General features: G+C 43.4%; 1 protein-coding gene across 1 annotated transcript in view; it reads right to left on the reverse strand.

Annotated features, from left to right (window-relative positions):
- The window catches only part of ETFA (electron transfer flavoprotein subunit alpha), a 75,357-nt gene that overhangs the window by 8,712 nt on the left and 48,530 nt on the right, over window positions 1-18,115 (reverse strand). Inside the window, exon 10 of the mRNA XM_044659169.1 lies at window positions 275-340. Within this exon, the coding sequence (XP_044515104.1) occupies window positions 275-340 (66 nt within the window). The remainder of the gene's footprint in view (window positions 1-274; window positions 341-18,115) is intronic.

Below are 18,115 nucleotides of genomic sequence, written 5' to 3' on the forward strand. Positions count from 1 at the left end.
TGGTTCTTCCCCGTTAAGGCAGCCCGGCGATGGCACCCAAAGAACGCCGGGGGGTGTCAGAGTAAGAGGAGGCCTTGGGGCTGTGGAGCCCAGCAGCCTTCTTTTATAGTCATGGTCACAGGGCAAAGTAATGGTTAATAAGAGCCCGGCCTCCCCCAGAACTCCCTCTGCTGCCTCAGGCACTATTTAAGCAAGAAACAGAGGAGCACCTCCCGAGAAGCCGTTTCCCCTCCTGGCAATCAGCGGCAGGCAGCAGAGATGCCCCAGGAGTTACCTTGCTGTCTTTCATTCCTGCTAAATGTTGGATGGCTCCAGATATTCCCACGGCGATATACAGGTTCTGTAACCAAAATGGTGACATCATTAATAGACATGGACAAAATGAGACATTTTCTCTTCTTTCTTTTTTTAAAACCCTTTCCTTGTGTCCTAGAATTCATACTAAGTATTGGTTCCAAGGCAGAAGAGTGGTAAGGGCTAGCAGTAAGGAGGTGAAGTGACTTGCCCAGGGTCACACAGCTGGGACGTGTCGGAGGCCAGATGTGAAACGAGAGCCTCCCATTTCCAGCTCTGGCTCTCTAACCACTGTGCCACCCAGCTGCCCCTCGATGAGACATTCTCGAAAGGCCTGGCCTTACAACTAGCATCACTCTGTCCAGTACAACAACAGACGTGCATGGCTGCTAGTGTAGCCAGTCTGCTATGTGTCAGGCACTGTGCTGAGGCTGGGAGAGGGAAAGGAGAGCTTGCAGTCTACTGGGAGACCCAACATGGAAGCAAACACGGATTATTTACAGATAAATGGAAATAGTCCAAAGGGCTGGGGAAGGCCTCCAGTAGAAGGTGGGATGTCAGCTGGAACCTCGAGGAAGCCAGGGAGGCCGGCAGGGAGAGATGAGGAGGAAGAACATGCCAGAGCCAAGAGGGGGAGAAGAGTATGTGATGGGGAAGAAGGGCAGCAGAGGCAGATGGGGGGAGGCCATGAAGGGCCCTGAATGCCAAACTGAGCCTCTTGTGTTTGATCCTACAGGAAACGGGGAGCCTCTGGAGCTTCTGGAGACATGGATGACATGGGCGGAGCCGTATGATAGGAAAATCTCTTGGGTGGCTAAATGGGGGGAGGCAGGCGAACAAACAGGGCGCCCCCACAGCACTATGGCCACGGGCTTAAAGCTCTCTCACAGGAACAGAACCCGACAGCATCGGCGTTTGGCTGGCCTGAGTCACCGGAGAGCTCTGGCGGAGGTTGGGGTTTCCACAGCCAAATCTTAGTCACCTCTTAAACATCCTTCAACAGAAAGGAGGGACCAGACAAGCTCTCCTTACAGATATCTCTTGGCCCCTCAGAACCTTTCCTCAGGCGCCCTCCTCCACACCGGGACAAACAACACACAGGGCGGCCTGGCAAGAACCATCTGCAAAGCCCGGAAGACCTGGGTCCAAGTGGGGGCTTGGATGCCCACCAGTGGTGACTTCTGGCAAACCCCGGGTCCTGCACTGGCGGGAGGCCTCTCCAGCCCTGCGGAAATCACGGGCCAGGCTCTAAGCCTCCCCATCTTTTCCTGGGCTCTCGGGGAAGTTTTCACCCGTGGGTCCTGCCTGCCCAGGCAGATCAGACCGGTGCCTCTTGAGGGCAGGGACCCGCCTGGTCTGCTGTGTGTCCTCAGCCCCAGGGCTTTCAGACTGCTACAACAGTGGGCCCAACCAAGGTGGATCCACCAATCTGGACCCAGAGAGCCGAACCCAAATGCCTGAGAGAAGCATGCCCCGGCTTCCTTTAAAAATATACCCATGTCAGTCTGTTGGTGGAACTATGAATTAGCTCAAGCATTCAGGAAAGCAACTTCAAATCATGCATCACACAGTAAAAGGGGGACTTCCATGTCCTCGCTGACTCATAGCTCCCTGTCAGGCATGGTACCTGACATGGTAAGGAGATGGAAGATAAAGTTCTCATTTTCACCAAAATACTCACAGAAGCATTTTTAATGGTAGCAAAGAACTAGAAACATCTGGGCACCCAGCCGGGTCCTGTCAGTAGAGGCACAGGACCTGGGTTCAAATCTTGTCTCTGCTACTGCCTGTGTGACCATGAGCAAGTCAATCTTTCCTCTTCTGTAAAATGAGGGGATTAAACTAGATGACTTCTGAGGTCCCTTCCAATTCTAGATCTAAAGTAGGACCCCTAGGTTTAAACTGGGGCAATCTGGGCAGATGTCAACACCCCTCCCTAACCAGCTGCCTCATAATTCTCATGTTTATTCTGCATATGCTTCTTCATCTGTAAAGGTGGTCTAAAAGTACTTCCTCAACAGGCTTTTTGTCATTTACTTCTAGGATCAAAGAGAAAAACCTTTTGGCATCTCTGCCTCTTCCTGCCTTTCCAGGCATCTCCCATTTTGTGCCTGTTGGGCACGTGTGACTCGTGTGACTCACCACCACGGGCCTCTGCCGCTGTCCCTGGTCCCTGACATACTCTCTCTCCCTTCTGCCTCCTGGCTTCAAGATCCAGCAAAAACCTCACCTTCTGCACTAGGTCTTCCACAGTCTTCCTCATGGCTAGGGCCTTGTCTCAGAGGCGATCTCCCATTTGCCGTGTCTGTACCTTATATGGGCAGGGTGGTCTGGCAGGCCCCACTAGAGCGTGAGCTCCTAGAGGGCAGGGACCTTTTTTGGGTATTTCTACAACTGAATGACTGCTGTGTGTCTCCAGGGCCAACCACTGTCCAAGAAACACAGCATGCACTCAATAAATGTGGCCAGATGTCCAAGTAGATTTGTATATGGCCCTCCTCTAATGCTCACTGGGGCACGAACGTCAATCAATCAATGACGGACATTGGCTAGTGGGGCCTTTGTGTTCTCCAGGCTCTGGCTAGCCCAGGCTACAGAAGGTCCTAGAGAGCTATTCCAGTAACAGACTGCTGCTCATCTACAAGAAGCTGCAGAAATCTGCCTCAGTGAAGGGATACCCCAAGCCGACTTATCAATTGCCAAGTCATGGAGCATTACTGGAGCCCCTGTGGTGTGCCAGGCTGTGTGCAGAGTCCTGGGAACACAAAGAAAGACAGAGCCAAACCCTGTACACAGGTAAATCCTGTGGCCAAAGAGGAGGTCCTCTGAAGAGCAGCTAGAATGCTGGGCCTGCGGCCAGGAAGACCCATGTTCAAATTGGGCCACAGACACTCACTAGCTGTGTGACCCACATGGGGTCAAAAACAAAGGGCTGGGGGGCAGCTGGGTAGCTCAGTGGATTGAGAGCCAGGCCTAGAGACAGAAGGTCCTAGGTTCAAATCTGGCCTCAGACACTTCCCAGCTGTGTGACCCTGGGCAAGTCACTTGACCCCCATTGCCTACCCTTACCACTCTTCCACCTAGGAGCCAATACACAGTATTTGACTCCAAGACCGAAGGTGAGGGTTTAAAAAAAAAAAAACAAAAACAAAGGGCTGGCAGTGACTGAACAACATGCTGAGAGGGAAAGCTATAGCAGAGGGATCTGGAATAGGCTCTAAGTCGGATTTCAGCCTAGTCTTGAAGTCAGGGAAACCAAGAGACAAAGAGGAGAGGCAGGAAGATCCCAGGCTTGAGTGGCAGCCACGGCACAGGCATGAAGATGGGACGAGGGCCTTCCATGGGTACACATACACACATGTGGAATCTCACCAGCCACTGTCAGAGGTAGATCTTTAAAGCAATTTTTCAAAAAATCAAGCATGGCCTAAGAGAGTCATCATCATATTTTTCCCCCTAAAATTCAGCGCATCTTAAAAGCTTCTTGATACATTTTTACTAACCAAAAATGCTAATTCACTCTGACAGCAAACACTCGCAGAGGGAAAAACAGAAATTCTGGACAACATAAACGAATCAAGGTTATATGTTCCACAAAGACCCAAGGCCTTCTGGGCTCTTGCTTAAACAGGTCTGAAAGAGTCAAAGGTCAATTTCTCATTTACTTTACTGTTTGAACATAAGTTATTAGACACAAGTCCCCCATTCAGTGCTGAAACAGCAGATTCTCGGCTTTGCACAGAACCCTGACAGGCTTTCAAGGGAAAGGAAGAGAGTGGTCGGTCTTTCAAACACATCCAAGCAATTAGCTACCAACCCAGAGATGATTTGCTTATGGTTCAAAAAGCATTTTTGTTATTCAATAATAATAATTAGCATTTACTAAGCACTCTACAAATGCTAATTTATGGAGCACTTTAGACCCAGTTTCAGAAACCCAACCAGACAAACCCTGCCCTGAGGAGCTTCCATCCTAAATCAGTCAGACACAAAGTAAGACCATTTGGAGAAAATGAGAGACAATGCTGGCGAGGAGAACAGCAATTAAGGCTTCAAACGGAGGTGGGATTAAAGGAAACAATCAGGAGGAAAGGGGGATCTTGGGAGTCTTAATGGGGATAAAGAAGAATGAGGGAAGGGCAAGGGACAAAGGGAGGTGGAAAAGGAAGGAGATGAAGGGGAAAAGAGAGCAATAAGGTCCCTCCTTGGCCTACTCAACACTCAAGGAATTACTGAAGATGACCAGCTGACAGGAGAGTCTAGGCTCTCTCTCTGCAAGAAAGTCCAAAAGGCAGTCCAGGTGAACAGGTTTCTTCTCTTAGAACCTTCTATTGATTAGTGGAAAGGCGTCCTAGGCATAGAGAGTAGGGCAAGAGCAAGAAGGGTCTAACCAACATCTCTGCCTTTCCTTTAAGAATGAACGTCATCTGGGGACAGTCATGATCTGACTTCTCCTATTCTTGACCTGCAGCCAGTGATGCACTCTTGGCCTTGTTTCTGGTTCTATTTCCCACAAGCCTCCTTAGCAAAGAGAAAAGTCAATGGGACGTGAACAGAATCTTCTCTAGTCTTCTTCCATGAACCAAAACTCAGCTGAAGAATGAGAGTGAGAGGGGTATTGGGAAGGAAGAAAGTCACCTTTCCTGCGCCTTCCTCTTAAACTTTGACAAAGGAAACCTGGAAACTGCAGACCCAGCAAGTCCTGTCACACTCAAAGAATTTAAGGAGAGGAGCTTGGGAGAGGCTCTGTCCCCCACCCCCACCCAAATGTGTTGTTTTTAGCCTAATGTGTTTGTCTTAGATCCAAGATACTTGGGTCCTGGGCGCCACAGAGAGCTGTTTTGTAAGCACGCACTGGTTAACTGTGACAGCAGATCTAGAGATAGACTGATGGGAGGCCTATGTGTCCAGAGCTTTCTGATAGTTGGATCAAAGGAAGATCAATTCAAGATTGTTTTAAGCTCAAGGAAAATCAGCAGCATTAGTTAATGAGTCAGCCAAAGGCACAGCCTAAGAGGAGAGATGACAATGGATGGACCGATGGGGCAAATCTCAGTTGTATCCAGCACCCTAAATTCTGGGGAGGTTTAGCTATCACTGGACAGTCAGCATAAAGCAACAAAAATGAATGATGTTCCCAAGAGGGAGGGCAGGGCAAAAGGTATTCCTCTTTCAAAGCAAACACCTGGAAATACTATGCCACCTCTGTCCTCTCCGATGGCCTACTACATTTTGAATGAAGGCAAATAAGCCAAGGGTGTGTTGTTCTTCTGATGCCCCCTCCTCTCCTGTGTCTTCACTGTGACAGCAGTCCAGAAGCAGAGGTCAATCTCAGCAGCTGGCCCAAGGAGCTGACACACAGTAAAGAAGAAAACTGGGAGAAATGAATTGAAGAATACCTGAAAGAGTACGAAATGCTGGAGAGGGTCAGGTGGCTTCACTTTCTGGCTTGGATAATGCTTGTTGACCAGTTCCTTATCTTTTGTCTCTTGGGCTTCCTTTAAATTCCAGGCATAGGAAGCATGTTCTCCTGTTCCCTCCTTAAAGCTAGGGCCTTCTTTCACTCCATGACTGCTTCCTGTTTATCCTGGACAGTTTGTTGGCACATAGGTTTGTTCATGCTGTCTCCACCACTAGACGATGAGCTCCTTAAGCAGGGACTGTCTTTGGCTCTCTTTTGTATCCCCTGTACTTAGCACAATGCCTGGCACATTTTTGTTGTTGAGTCATTTCAGTCATATATTAACTCTGCATGACCCCCACTTGGATTTGTTTGTTTGTTTGTTTTTTGGCAGATACTAGAGCAGTTTGCCATTTTCTTCTTTAGCTCCTTTTACAAATAAGGAAACTGAGACAAACAGGGTAAAGTAACTTGCCCAGGGTCACATAGCTAATAAATGTCTGAGGTCAGATTTGAACTCAGGAAGAGGAGTCTTCCTGATTCCAAGCCCAGTGGTCTATCCACTATGCCCCTCAGCTGCCCACCTTAGCAATAACGTGCTACTGAGAAATATCCCACCTCTCCTAAGTTTCATTTGATGAAGCTCTAAAATGGAGGTGACAATCCTCGCACAGGAAAGTGCAGTTATTATTATTACTTCCTGTATGTTAAAATGCTTGGCTCATAAAATTTAGGAAAAGAGGAATATGCAGATAATAACCAGGATTATCCTCTTTGCTTCTAGTCTGGATTGGGCAGATGAATGTTTTTTATAAACAAAAGCTTCTAAATACACATTCCACATTCTTCCTTCTAGGATGAAGAATGAACCTCATGAAGGCTGGGCCACCACTGCAGAGGTAACACATGCCAAGAGACTCTGAAAGTGGCCTGAGTTTACTGGACAAATTCGAACAGTCATTCTGGACTCAGACCACATTTGGTCTGTAGCAAGTCTAGGCCCACCTCACGACAGCCTCCTCTTTTTCAGACTATGATGAGTGAGTCACTAAAGTCATTAAAAGGGGAGCATTCAATGCACCAACCAAATCAATAGCATCATTCCATAAAAAGCAAAATGGTCATGTCATCCTCATGAAGAATTTGAGCAATAGCCCAGATAGCCCACACTTCTACTAGATATGACAGCTGCAAAGGTGCTTCCTTTGAGCCCAGGGAGGGAGCATTACAAGCATTATTATGGGCGGCCACTTTACATGGGAAACCCCAGAGATGGAGAGGGGTGAAGGCGTTTGTCTCCAGTCACCTAGCAAGCTTATCTCCCTCACACTACCACTGCTTGGCAGGAATGATTACAGTTCAGGATCCAGGGCTATAGGCTCAGAAATAATGAGCAGAAGAATATTACATCCAGTATGGGATTTGAACAGAACTTAAAATGAGTTCTTCTCCTATTTTTCAGAGAGGTATAAAATGGCACGAGCTCAAATAGTAATTGTTAATGCTGAAACATGATATGTATACCCAGGGCAAATGCCAGGTTAGGAGCTAAATGCTGTAATTTATCACAACAAATAAATGAATGGGTCTCTCTGTAAAACAGATTAACCCAACTATATTTTCTAATTATTGCAAGCCTGCTCTACCTTAAGGTTGCTAAATTTTTTCATCTCATCATTCAGGTCACACTATTTTCCCTCCTGACTCAATCTGGCTTCTTTCTGGTTTCTTCTTTTGTAGAAGAAACAAGCCCAGAAATACAAAATGCCCTCTGTAACCACCTCCCGCTGTCTTAAGCAGAGTTCGGGGGAAGATAGGCACAGATGGCAGAGAGGTTTGGGAGGCCTAGGACCAGAGGTGATATCCCCATTCCACCATTCACTGACTATATGCCTGATCTTCGATCTGGGCCCAATTTTTTCACTGGTAAAATAAGGGGCTAGAGGACTGAGCATTTAAGGCCCCTTCCAGCTCTCTCTCTAGGAAACAATGATCTTTTCTAGATCAGTCTAGAGAATGCTGAAGAGTCAAAAGGCTGGCCCATGTATCATCAGATCCCAAGACAATATAAAGACCCTTCAAAGGAGATCATGGAGACCAACATAAGGAGTAACAGACTAAGGCAAGGGTGGCCATCTCTCTAAAGGTATTATGCCATAGATATGCCCTTATCAGTGGGACAATAGAAAGGGCACCAGAATTGCCATATCAAGGTCAAAGTGGTCTCTAACATCTCAACTCTTTAGGCCTTATCATTTTCTTCTATAAAAGGAAACTGAGCAGGATCAGGAGTCTGGAAAGCCAAACTCAACTTGCTGCCTATTTCTGCATAGCCATGAGATAGAAATGATTCTTACATCTTTAAATACAATAAAACTTTATTCAAATATGTGAAAAATCATCCTTAGCTGACTGACCTATGGACGACAAGATCTCTAAATTGAACTTTAAATTCTATGATCCAAATTGCTACAAGTGATCTTGGACTAGTTGCTTACATTATATGGCCTTATTTTCTCATCTGGACAGTGAAGGAGGGGCTGAGCTAGTTCCCTTGCCACTCTAAATTCTAGATCCTTTGAGTGAATTCTCTTCTGTGAAGTGGGAACACTTTCACCTCCATCTTTCAAGGCCATTCATCACAGTGCATCGCAGTCTGCACACTACGGCAAAGGAAACCATCTTCTAGTTCTGGAATTCCCTTAAAAGCTTCTGACTCCTGTTCCAAGACAAAGCAAAAGGGGGAAAATCCATAATCTAGAGGCTTACACACAGGCAAACCCAGAAAATGTCTGTTAAGCTAAAGTTGAATTGAATGGAGGAATCCAGACAAGACGGATCTTAGGAACCAACCCAGGCATACAAGAGAACAGAACCAAAAGAACTATTATGACTTCTTCTTTAGTCAGAAACATGAATATAAAGTTCAGGGTCAGAGTGAAAGGATATGAAGTCACCTAACCCAGATCAAAAAATCCAAAGTCCAAATCACAAGAGAGAATGGGGATAAACTTGAGTAATGGCAGTGGGAAGCAAGCCCAACGCAACAGAGACAGGCAAATTAAAAGAAGTCCAAAAGGAATACTGAATAGTTGAGAAGGTTCTCGGTTTGGGAAAAGGAGAGGTGAGTCTGAATCGTAGCTCTGGGACTTATTAGCTGTTTGAACTTGGGCAATCTCTCTGCGACTCCATCTGTTAAAACGGTCATGATAATACTTGCTCTGCCTGCTTCACGGGGCTGATGCAGGGAGAGTGAAATGTAAACCTTAGGCATCATACCAAGGTGTCACTGCTATGCAGCCTCACTCTTAGGGGAGCCCTGATGGATGGCCCCATTGGTTCTCACTGTGAGCTGTGTCTTTCAGCAGGCCCAATCTGAACACAATCCTAGAAAGAGGGCAGAGAATCTGAGGTTAATGTCAGGCCTTCACTACAGCCAATGGCAATGAGAATTCAAGGTCTTAATATTTGAGGCTCTCTTTAAGGGAGTCCAGTGCCCAGGAAATTCTGTTATATTTGGCTCTGGAAGGATTTTACAAGTTAGAATACATCTAGAGGATGTCAACCACTATGAAAAGGGGACTCAAAGTGAAAGGCAAGAAAAGTCTGCAGAAAAGAAGACTTGGGGGGGGGGCATGATGGCCAATATCAAGGACATAAGAACTAATTTCATAGGATAAAGGCTGAACTTGACCTACTTGGCCTCAGAGAGCAGAGGTAAGAGCTAAGAGCTATAGGAGGAGTCTGCAAAGAGCTACTTTTAAGTTGGGTATCAAGAAAAATGTCCTAAAAATGTGAGCTGCCCCAAAATAGGATGAACTGGCTTGAGGGGTGGTGAGATGGATCACCACTGGATGGGTGAAATGGGGGGACATTATACAGGGGCCTCCTATTTAGGCAAGAGCTGGAATAAATGATCAAGGGACTTCTTCTAAATCTGAGATGTTGGAGTTCTATTTCATCACATTTAATTTTGCTAACAAGCCTTAAAGCAAGATGACATAGAAAAAGAGCAGCTAAGGGGGTTCAGGGGATAGAGAACAAGGCCTGAAGATGGGAGGTCCTGACTTCAAATCAAACCCTGGCCAAGTCACTTCATCCCAGTTTCATAGACCTTATCATTTATTGCTCTTTTGCCTTGGAACCAATATTTAGTATCAATTCTAAGACAGACAGTAAGGGGTCTTTAAAAAAATTACTTAGAAAAAAAATCCGTTTTTCAGGAATCATTTTTCTTCCCCAAGTTTACTGGAAACGATTCACTGTATAGACATGTATATTAACTCTAGGCTCCCCGTCATGGAGATGCCATAAGGCCACACCCTGCAGATTTACTGCTGTGTTTACTCTCAGTATGTCAGTGAGGAATGCTGCTAATGCATGCTCCCCGTGCCTCGCCTCGGCAGGAGCCCCTCATTAGGGACCGAGTGCCTAGACTCAAGAGCCTGTCCCTAGTAATGACTCTGGAAGGGTTGTGTGTCTTTGTAAGAGGTAGGTATACGCTACTAAAAACAAACTGACTGGAACTGGCTGGCCATAGGACTGGCTTTCAAGGAAAACAATATGTGGCTTTAAACAAAAGTTACAGGAGGAAGACTGATAATGACAAGAATAATAATATGGGAAGAGGCAGGCACGAGCCATCAATGGTTAGCAAATGGCCAACTGCTCATGCTAAATAGAGACATGACACTAACTACTGCTTGGACTGAGTCGCCTCCATCACCAGTCACACAGGATGTCTTATGTAGTCTTGGCCAATTCTAGGATACTAAAGACATGCTCCCTGGCACTTCTGTGGAGAACCCTGGTTGTCTCCCTCTGGAAGTCTAGGGACGAACCATTCATGCCCTTCAATCTCCCCGGAACAAAGACAGATACCTAGTGATGGTAAATAAGCCTGAGTGACCTTGAACAAGTCATTTCCTCTCCATATGCTTTAAGTTTCTCCATGTCTGGCTCATAATGAATGCTTAATAAATATTTACTGAATTCATGATTTGTTGACTGGGCAGCATGAGGGACTTGGACTAGATTCCTAGAGTCTTTTCCAATTTTAGACCTGAAGATCCCACAGGACAGGTGGGAGGGGGGCTTTTGTTTTGCTTTGGGGTTTTTTTTGTTGTTGGAGGAAAGCAGGGGAGAGAGAAGAGGCATTCTTCATACCAGAAGAATTACCATCTTAAATCACACAATCTTCAAAGTAATTAGTTCAGGATTTTTATTGTTTTAAAGTTTAAAGACCCAGCCAGGTGGGTCTCTCAAGAGAAGCTTCTTTTGAACCTATCTAGTACTCCCTAGTGCTATCTGTTCAAAGATTTCAAACAACTTCTGAAACATTAACCCCATCCTTGCCAGTTTTTACATACAAGAAACAAAATAATGTCAACTAGCTTTCTTACAATCTAGGGATATAATAATCAGTATCTCTTAAATCTTATCCTGTCTCTATCCTTTTCCCATTACAGGGATAAGTTGTACCCATTGTAGGCAAACCTCTCATTATCCACATTGCAAAACATGGTGTCTGTACATGAGCTCTACTCCTACACTGGATGGCTCAGCTGCTCAAGGCAAGGATTAAGATGAAAAAATAAAGATACTATTTATCTCCTCCACTACCTTATAATGCCTGCAGGGCTGGACACAGACGTTTCATGGCTGAATGTGGGGCATAGGAGACCTCTCCTCAGATTGGAGGTTCTAATCCTGACCTCCGGAGTCTCATCTACAAAGCAATAACACCCCCTTATTTCAAAAGCTGTGATGGCAAAGGGCCTCTGTAAACATAAAAGCACCATCAACACAAGAGTGAAAAGAATAAGCCAGAGGAAGATGAAGTGGCATTTGGCTAAGCACTGCCATCCTCAGTTTTGTAGCTTTACTCACATTCTGAAACCTCTTTATTTAAAGAAAGCACTTTATAAATAACATACAACTTCAGCTAGTCTTGAAATTCTTTTTTTAATCTATTATTTCACTGCTAACTACAGTTCTCAGATTTTTCCATTTAGGAAAAATGTCTTCTATGGAAAGACAAGCATCCTATTAAGATGAATATTTACAAAATTGATTTAAAGGATCAACTGCCCTGCAGGAAAACTGGGCGTTCAGCCTCTTCCAAGATCACACTTACATTTTAAGGAGGTTAGATAAAGTTTCAAAGCAAGAGGCTGTAAAGTAGGATTTGTGCAAGATGTCTTGCATTTGCAAAATTACCCTAGGCAATCCTGTCAGTTAGGAGAATGGAACTCTAGCCCGGCAAGTGCCAGTCCCAGGATATGACAGTTTGAGCTGGGACTATAAAGACCCCTGCAGAACCAATCTGGGGGTTCTGATTTCCTTGACCTCACCCAGACACCCAGCTACCCCTTGACTTCTCTTGGGGACCCAGGAGGGATTGAGGGAGGTGGAATGTGGGCAGGAAATTAGGTTAGGCTAGCCTAGGAATAGGGACACCCCTAAACCTATTTAACAAGTACATCTGTCTAGCTGGTGGATCACATAACATCAGGGCAGTGTAAGTTATCTCCAGCTGAGGGCTGGTTCCCTCAGCCTGACCTTACCTTCTAGGTCCATTGCCAACACTGGCCAGGCGCCCTTAGCAACAGCTTCTCCAGACCCTAAACCTTCTTTCCTCAGTTTTCCCTTCTGTGTTTACATAAACCCTTAGCCTGAAACTGGGAGCTTCAGTAGTTACTTATAACATCATCCTGGGCTAAGCGGCTGAGGAGATGGGAGAATAGCAACCACTTGACTTCAAGCAAGTACTGGCCAGACATCCATTTTATTCAGGCAGTGTGTGAGCTTCACTTCTTGTTGAGTTCTGCTTTCTCTCCAGCAGGGAGGGGCTCCTCACTCTCCACCTTAAAGGAGCCCATAGATAGCACTGGAGACTGACTGGCCATTACAGCTCAGGCTACACATCCCTGACAGTCTCCAATCACCAGCTACAGTAGTTACAGGCTCGCTGGCCCAGGTGACTCACTTGTACCACCAACCAGCTCCCCTGTTATCAGCCAGTTTACTCCCTTATTGCAAGGCCTAGATGAATAGTGACTGACAGAGAGAAGTTCACCTTATATAGAACTTTGAGGTTTAACAGAGTAGGAAAGCTTCAAGGGGCTTCTAGAAGCATCTCTCCAAACTACTACTCTGCATTCTAAAGAGTAGAATAGAACCCAGATTTCCTACCTCCCAGATAAGTATTGTCTCCACTAAACCTCACTACTTCCCTTCCCCCAAACTCCACAGAATGCACGTTTTTCTCTCCAATAGCCTCTACATATTTAATTTAAAATTAATAGATAAACAAACCTCAGCCCAAAGGAGGTACCGAGAGCCAAAAAGCCACCTGAGCCCTGAGGTTCGGCCAGAAGTCTTCAGAGTCTCCTTAAAAAACCCTTTGAAACTGCTTAAATTTGGAGTCGGGGTCTTTTTTTTAAATCAAACTTCCATTTTAATATGTCACTAACTCAAAAGTACACAAATATTATTGGCAAGGATCATTTAATCCTATATTTTCCTGCAGGGACAACCATTGCTGGCCAAATATGAACTGAAAATGCATTTGCCATGGACCCTGAATAGCGAGTAGCTTTACAGGAAGTTCACAAGTTGACACAACCACACAAAGCTACCTTTCAGCACCAACAGAATACATAACAGCACACAGGCTGAATGGGTCTCATGAATGTTTGCTTCTTAGGACAGCTCTGTTAATTGATACCTATTTAGGAAAAAGCATGCTTGCTGAAAGTCTACTTTATTAATTTACATCCTTATTACATATTATTTTTGAGACCTTAATTTATAAAAAGTCCAAAACATTCAGGATTTCAATTTGCATAAAAAGAATATAATCAGCATTTTTTCATGGGTTCTAAATTTTCCTAATAGCCACCTAAAATATAATATTTTCCTTTTTCCAATGTGCAGTGCCTAGTTTAGGACCTTTATAAAAACAGTATAAATTTGCTTGAACTAATAATTTCCTGCTAGAAAAAAAATTTACAATTCCTCTTTCCCAGACAGATATGTTTTTGTTGGAAGTATAAACAGTTATTAGAGTTTTGTGATTCTTTATTTGTCAACAGTGGGAAGAATTTCCAAACTCTCACATTGGTCTTCTTGAAATGAACATAAGAGAACAGAAGACTTGTAAGAAACTCTTCTCACTCTCAAACTGACTTCACTTTTATTGTAAACGATGTCAAGTTGTCTCTGAGGCAGTCTGGTCAAGAGACAACTGTCTGTACTCTTTCCACAACCATTCTTCAAATTTCTTTTCAGCCCAGAGCTAATAAACACTTAAGTGAGGTTCTTAATCGTTTCTTACCACCTCGGTCCTGGGCTGAATGTTTTCAATTACGCATGCTAAGCTACCAATTATTCATTGACTAGACACCAGATCTTGTAAGAGTCTCATGTTACTTAATGATAGCATGAGCCAATTTAATATACCTGAAGCCACACATGGCATCATAACTTATATTTGCCCAAAAGAAGCCCCTCCGAGTAGGGCTAGGCACTAATGGGGACAGTTGGGGCATTGTGTCCTTCACAGGTAACAAAAGGGAGGACAGCTATTATCCCGATATGTTATCTGCTCATGATTTTCCATGCCAATTTTTAAATTGCCTTGATAATCGACATGACATGTCAATTTATCACCATGCTAGTGACATGCTTTTAAACAGCTAAGATTATTTATGTAGAAAGAGTTCAATGACTTCCTTCTCAGTGGCTTGAAATTCTAACTTTATGTAGTAAAACGTCAGTGGAAGAACATCGTTTATAATGAACAGACCCTCTGAAACAAACTTTCGGTGAAGTGAACCCAAGAAAAGCTGGCTGGCAATAGGCCCATTTTGGGAAAACTGCTTTAAAATTCTAATTTCCTAAGCTTCTGGCTAAACAGGCTACATATGCCTAGGCAGCAGCACGTCCCCTCCAGGTTTTCACCTCCTTCTCATCCTCTTGAGCTGCAAGTTTCCCTCTGTGAGCTTTGATCATCCAGGCCATGTAATTACCCTCAAGAAGCATGCTCAGGGTGTTTGCCAGAGTGCAGGTCCATACAGCATTTCTCTTTGCTCCCTTGGGAACGGGAACATCAATTGCTTTCAGCTAAATGCACTCACATATGAATATTTTAGTACAATTTAATGCTTTTGCACCAACCCCAAAGGAACAGAGCATCAATTTGTGAACACAGTTCTCCTGGACTTAAAAGCCAAACTGGATAATGCAGTATGAAAGGGGTTGTCAATCTTCAGCTTTTTAGCAAGTCAGAGAAAGGTGGTCTGTAAATTCAGTCCCAGCTGCATGCAAACAGCTCCACAAAGTTTGCTCCTATGGACGCTTTTCAAGCGAAGTGATTTTTCAAAAGAGATACTCAGAAAACAAATTTCCCTCGTTTCGTTTATTTCCCCAAGTGCTGCTCCTCCATCTGGTCAACCAACTGCCACCAGGCTGCCTCTTCTCACAGTTACAGGTGCACCTGCTGCTCTGTTACAAAAATACCTACATGTCAGGCCAGGTAACACAATCCCCTACATGAATGGGCTATAGGTGTGAGAATCCCTTTCCCCAGTGTATGATTATAGGACTACCAATGAGGTCTTCCTCTAGTACCTCTCTAAGGAATGAGTGCCATTTAGGAGGCTCCACAGCGATGCCTGGGGAGAGCACAATCTGATAGGTACTGTCTGTGTAGAAAAGCCTTGAGTGGCAGATGGCATGCCAACTTCAAAGAGGCTCATTGATGGAGGGAGGTGGCCAAGTGATAAATATTTGGAGTCACTGCAACTCCTTAAACCACATATGAAGGCAGGAAGAGGCTACAATCAGCACCCAGACCTATAAAAGAAAGCCTAATCATTTTAATCTAGGTATATAGGTTTGAGAAAGTAGAACAGGAAGGTGTGATAACTATCACAATCATTGAAAGGGAGAAATAAGGAAATTTAGATGAGCACAGTCTAAAGATCCAGGTTAATGAGAACAGGATGAGCAAATAGCACCTAGCTTTGCTAAATCTAACGTTAACAAGGTCTGCTGCCCAGGGTGAAGGGCTAGAAGAACATAAGAAAATAGCTGAAATATTTAAAGACTCCAACAATGATCACTAAATAGTAGGGAAGCTATAAAAAGAAATTGGAAAGCTGAAAGTAAGAATTAATAAAAAATAGAGCAAGAGGGAATATGCCAGAGAATAGTTTCCTTCTTGACAATTATAAAACTTTTAAATGGAATAAAAGTATTTTAGTAATTTTATTGGCATCTTTAGTAGTATTTCACCCATTCTTACTTGAAAAATCAATTCAAATGGGCTCAGTCATATGATTGTAACCACCTGAATAGAGAAGGACAAAAAGGCAGTTACAGGTCAGGAGGCACTGGAAGCATCCTCACTAAGGCAACAGGCATCCAGGTAATGTGCAGTTTTATTTAAGATTTTGATTAAAGACAGTGAAGAGACCAGTGCCAAATGAAAGAGACAAGAGAACCTCTGAGCACCAAACCAACAAAGATCAAGACATCCCGAACTCCCCTTCTCCTGTTGTCTTTCCCCTAAACTTGCTCCAGGTCCTTCAGAACTCTATTGCTGCCATTAATTCTTCTAAGATTCCATGCTCAAAACTCTGGAGTCTGAAACTTGAGTTGCTATCATTAAAAGAGTTATCTATCACCTGATCTCCAACCCCATGGTGATGCTCCTTTCTGAATGCAACCTGGTCGGACAACAGGCACACAGACAACCTTTTGACACTTTGGTCTCTGCATCATGGCTTACAATTCTAAGAGAACAGCATGATAAAAACAAAAGGTAGAGGTTTACAGAAGGTAATATAATTTCAATTACATAAAATTAAAAAGGTTTTGCACAAATAAAACCAGTGCAACTAAAATCAAAAGGAAAGCAAGAAACTGGTGGGGGAAAAAAACTTTGTAGCAAGTTTCCCTAACAGGTTCATTTCTAAAGTATGTAGGAAAGAGTCAAATCTACAAGAAAAAGAGCCACTCTCCAACTTACAAATGGTCAAAGTATGTGAATAGACAGTTTCTTAAAGAAGAAATCCAAGTTATCAACAGTCATGAAAAAAACACTCCAAATCACTAATAATTAAGGAAATGCAAATGAAAACAACCCTGAGGTAGCATCTCACATCTATCAGCCTGATGAAGATGACAAAAATGGAAAATGAGAAATCCTGGCAATGTGGAAAACTAGGTATTCTAATGCCCTGTTGGTAGAGCTGTGAACTAATCCAAGCATTCTGGAAAGCAATTTGGAACTATATCCAAAAAGCTACTGATCTGGCCATAACCTTTGGTTTAGACTGCTACTAGGTCCATACACCAAAGAGATGATGAAAGAGGAAAGTGTCCCATGTATATAAAAATATTTATAGCAGCTCTTTTTTGTGCTAAGAAAGACCTGGAAACTGAGAGGGGTGGATGTCTATCAATTGGGAAATGAGTGAACAATTATAGTCTATCAATACTATTGTACTATCAGAAATGATGAAGGAGATAGTTTCAGAAAAACCTGTAAAGACTTGTCTGAATTGATGCTGAACAAAGTGAACAGAAGCAGAACTGATACAATAATATCACTGTAAAGACAATCAACTCTGAAAGGCTATGTACAACAACCCATCACAATTCCACAGGACTCATGATGAAGCATACTAACCAGCTCCAGATAGAGAACAGATGAACTTAAGAGTACAGACTGAAACATATCTTCTTGCTTTTTTCTTTTTTGGACATGGTAATATGGAAATTTGTTTTGCATGACTGTGCACATTTGTATTGGGTTCTGTTTTTCTTGCCATCTGAATGGGTAGAAGGAGGGGGGAGAAAATTTAGAACTGAAAATAAAATAAAATTGTACTTAAAAAATAAATGAGGTAGAGTGAAATGAACAGCACCATGAGAAAAATTTATACATTAAGAAAAACACCATAAAGTCAAACAACTGTGAAAGCTAGAAGAACTAAAACTAATGAAAAGACCATCCATAATTCTAGAGGATGAAACATGCTAAACACTTCCTGATTGAGAGGTGATGGATTTAGGGCATTGAACGAGACATACGTATTTTGTATTTAACCAAAAAAGGAATTTATTTTGCTTGATTCTATATGTTAGTTATAAGGAATTTGTTTTTCTTTCTCTTTTTTTCAATGAGGTAAGAAGTAGGAAGGAAAGAAAACAGATTTCTGTTCATTAATTTTTTTTATAGAGAAGTATGTTGCATATACTTTCAGAAGAGGTCAATGTATCAATAGTTTTGCTTAACTGTTTTACTTTATTACAAAAGATATCTCAGGGAGTAGAAGGAATCTAGAAATGTTTGTAATAGAAAAACAAAATATCAATAAAAGAAAAAATTTTAAAACAAAGAAAAAGACC

The sequence above is a fragment of the Gracilinanus agilis genome, chromosome 2 (genome assembly GCF_016433145.1).
Source record: "Gracilinanus agilis isolate LMUSP501 chromosome 2, AgileGrace, whole genome shotgun sequence".
In the NCBI taxonomy this organism is placed as follows: Eukaryota; Metazoa; Chordata; class Mammalia; order Didelphimorphia; family Didelphidae; genus Gracilinanus; species Gracilinanus agilis.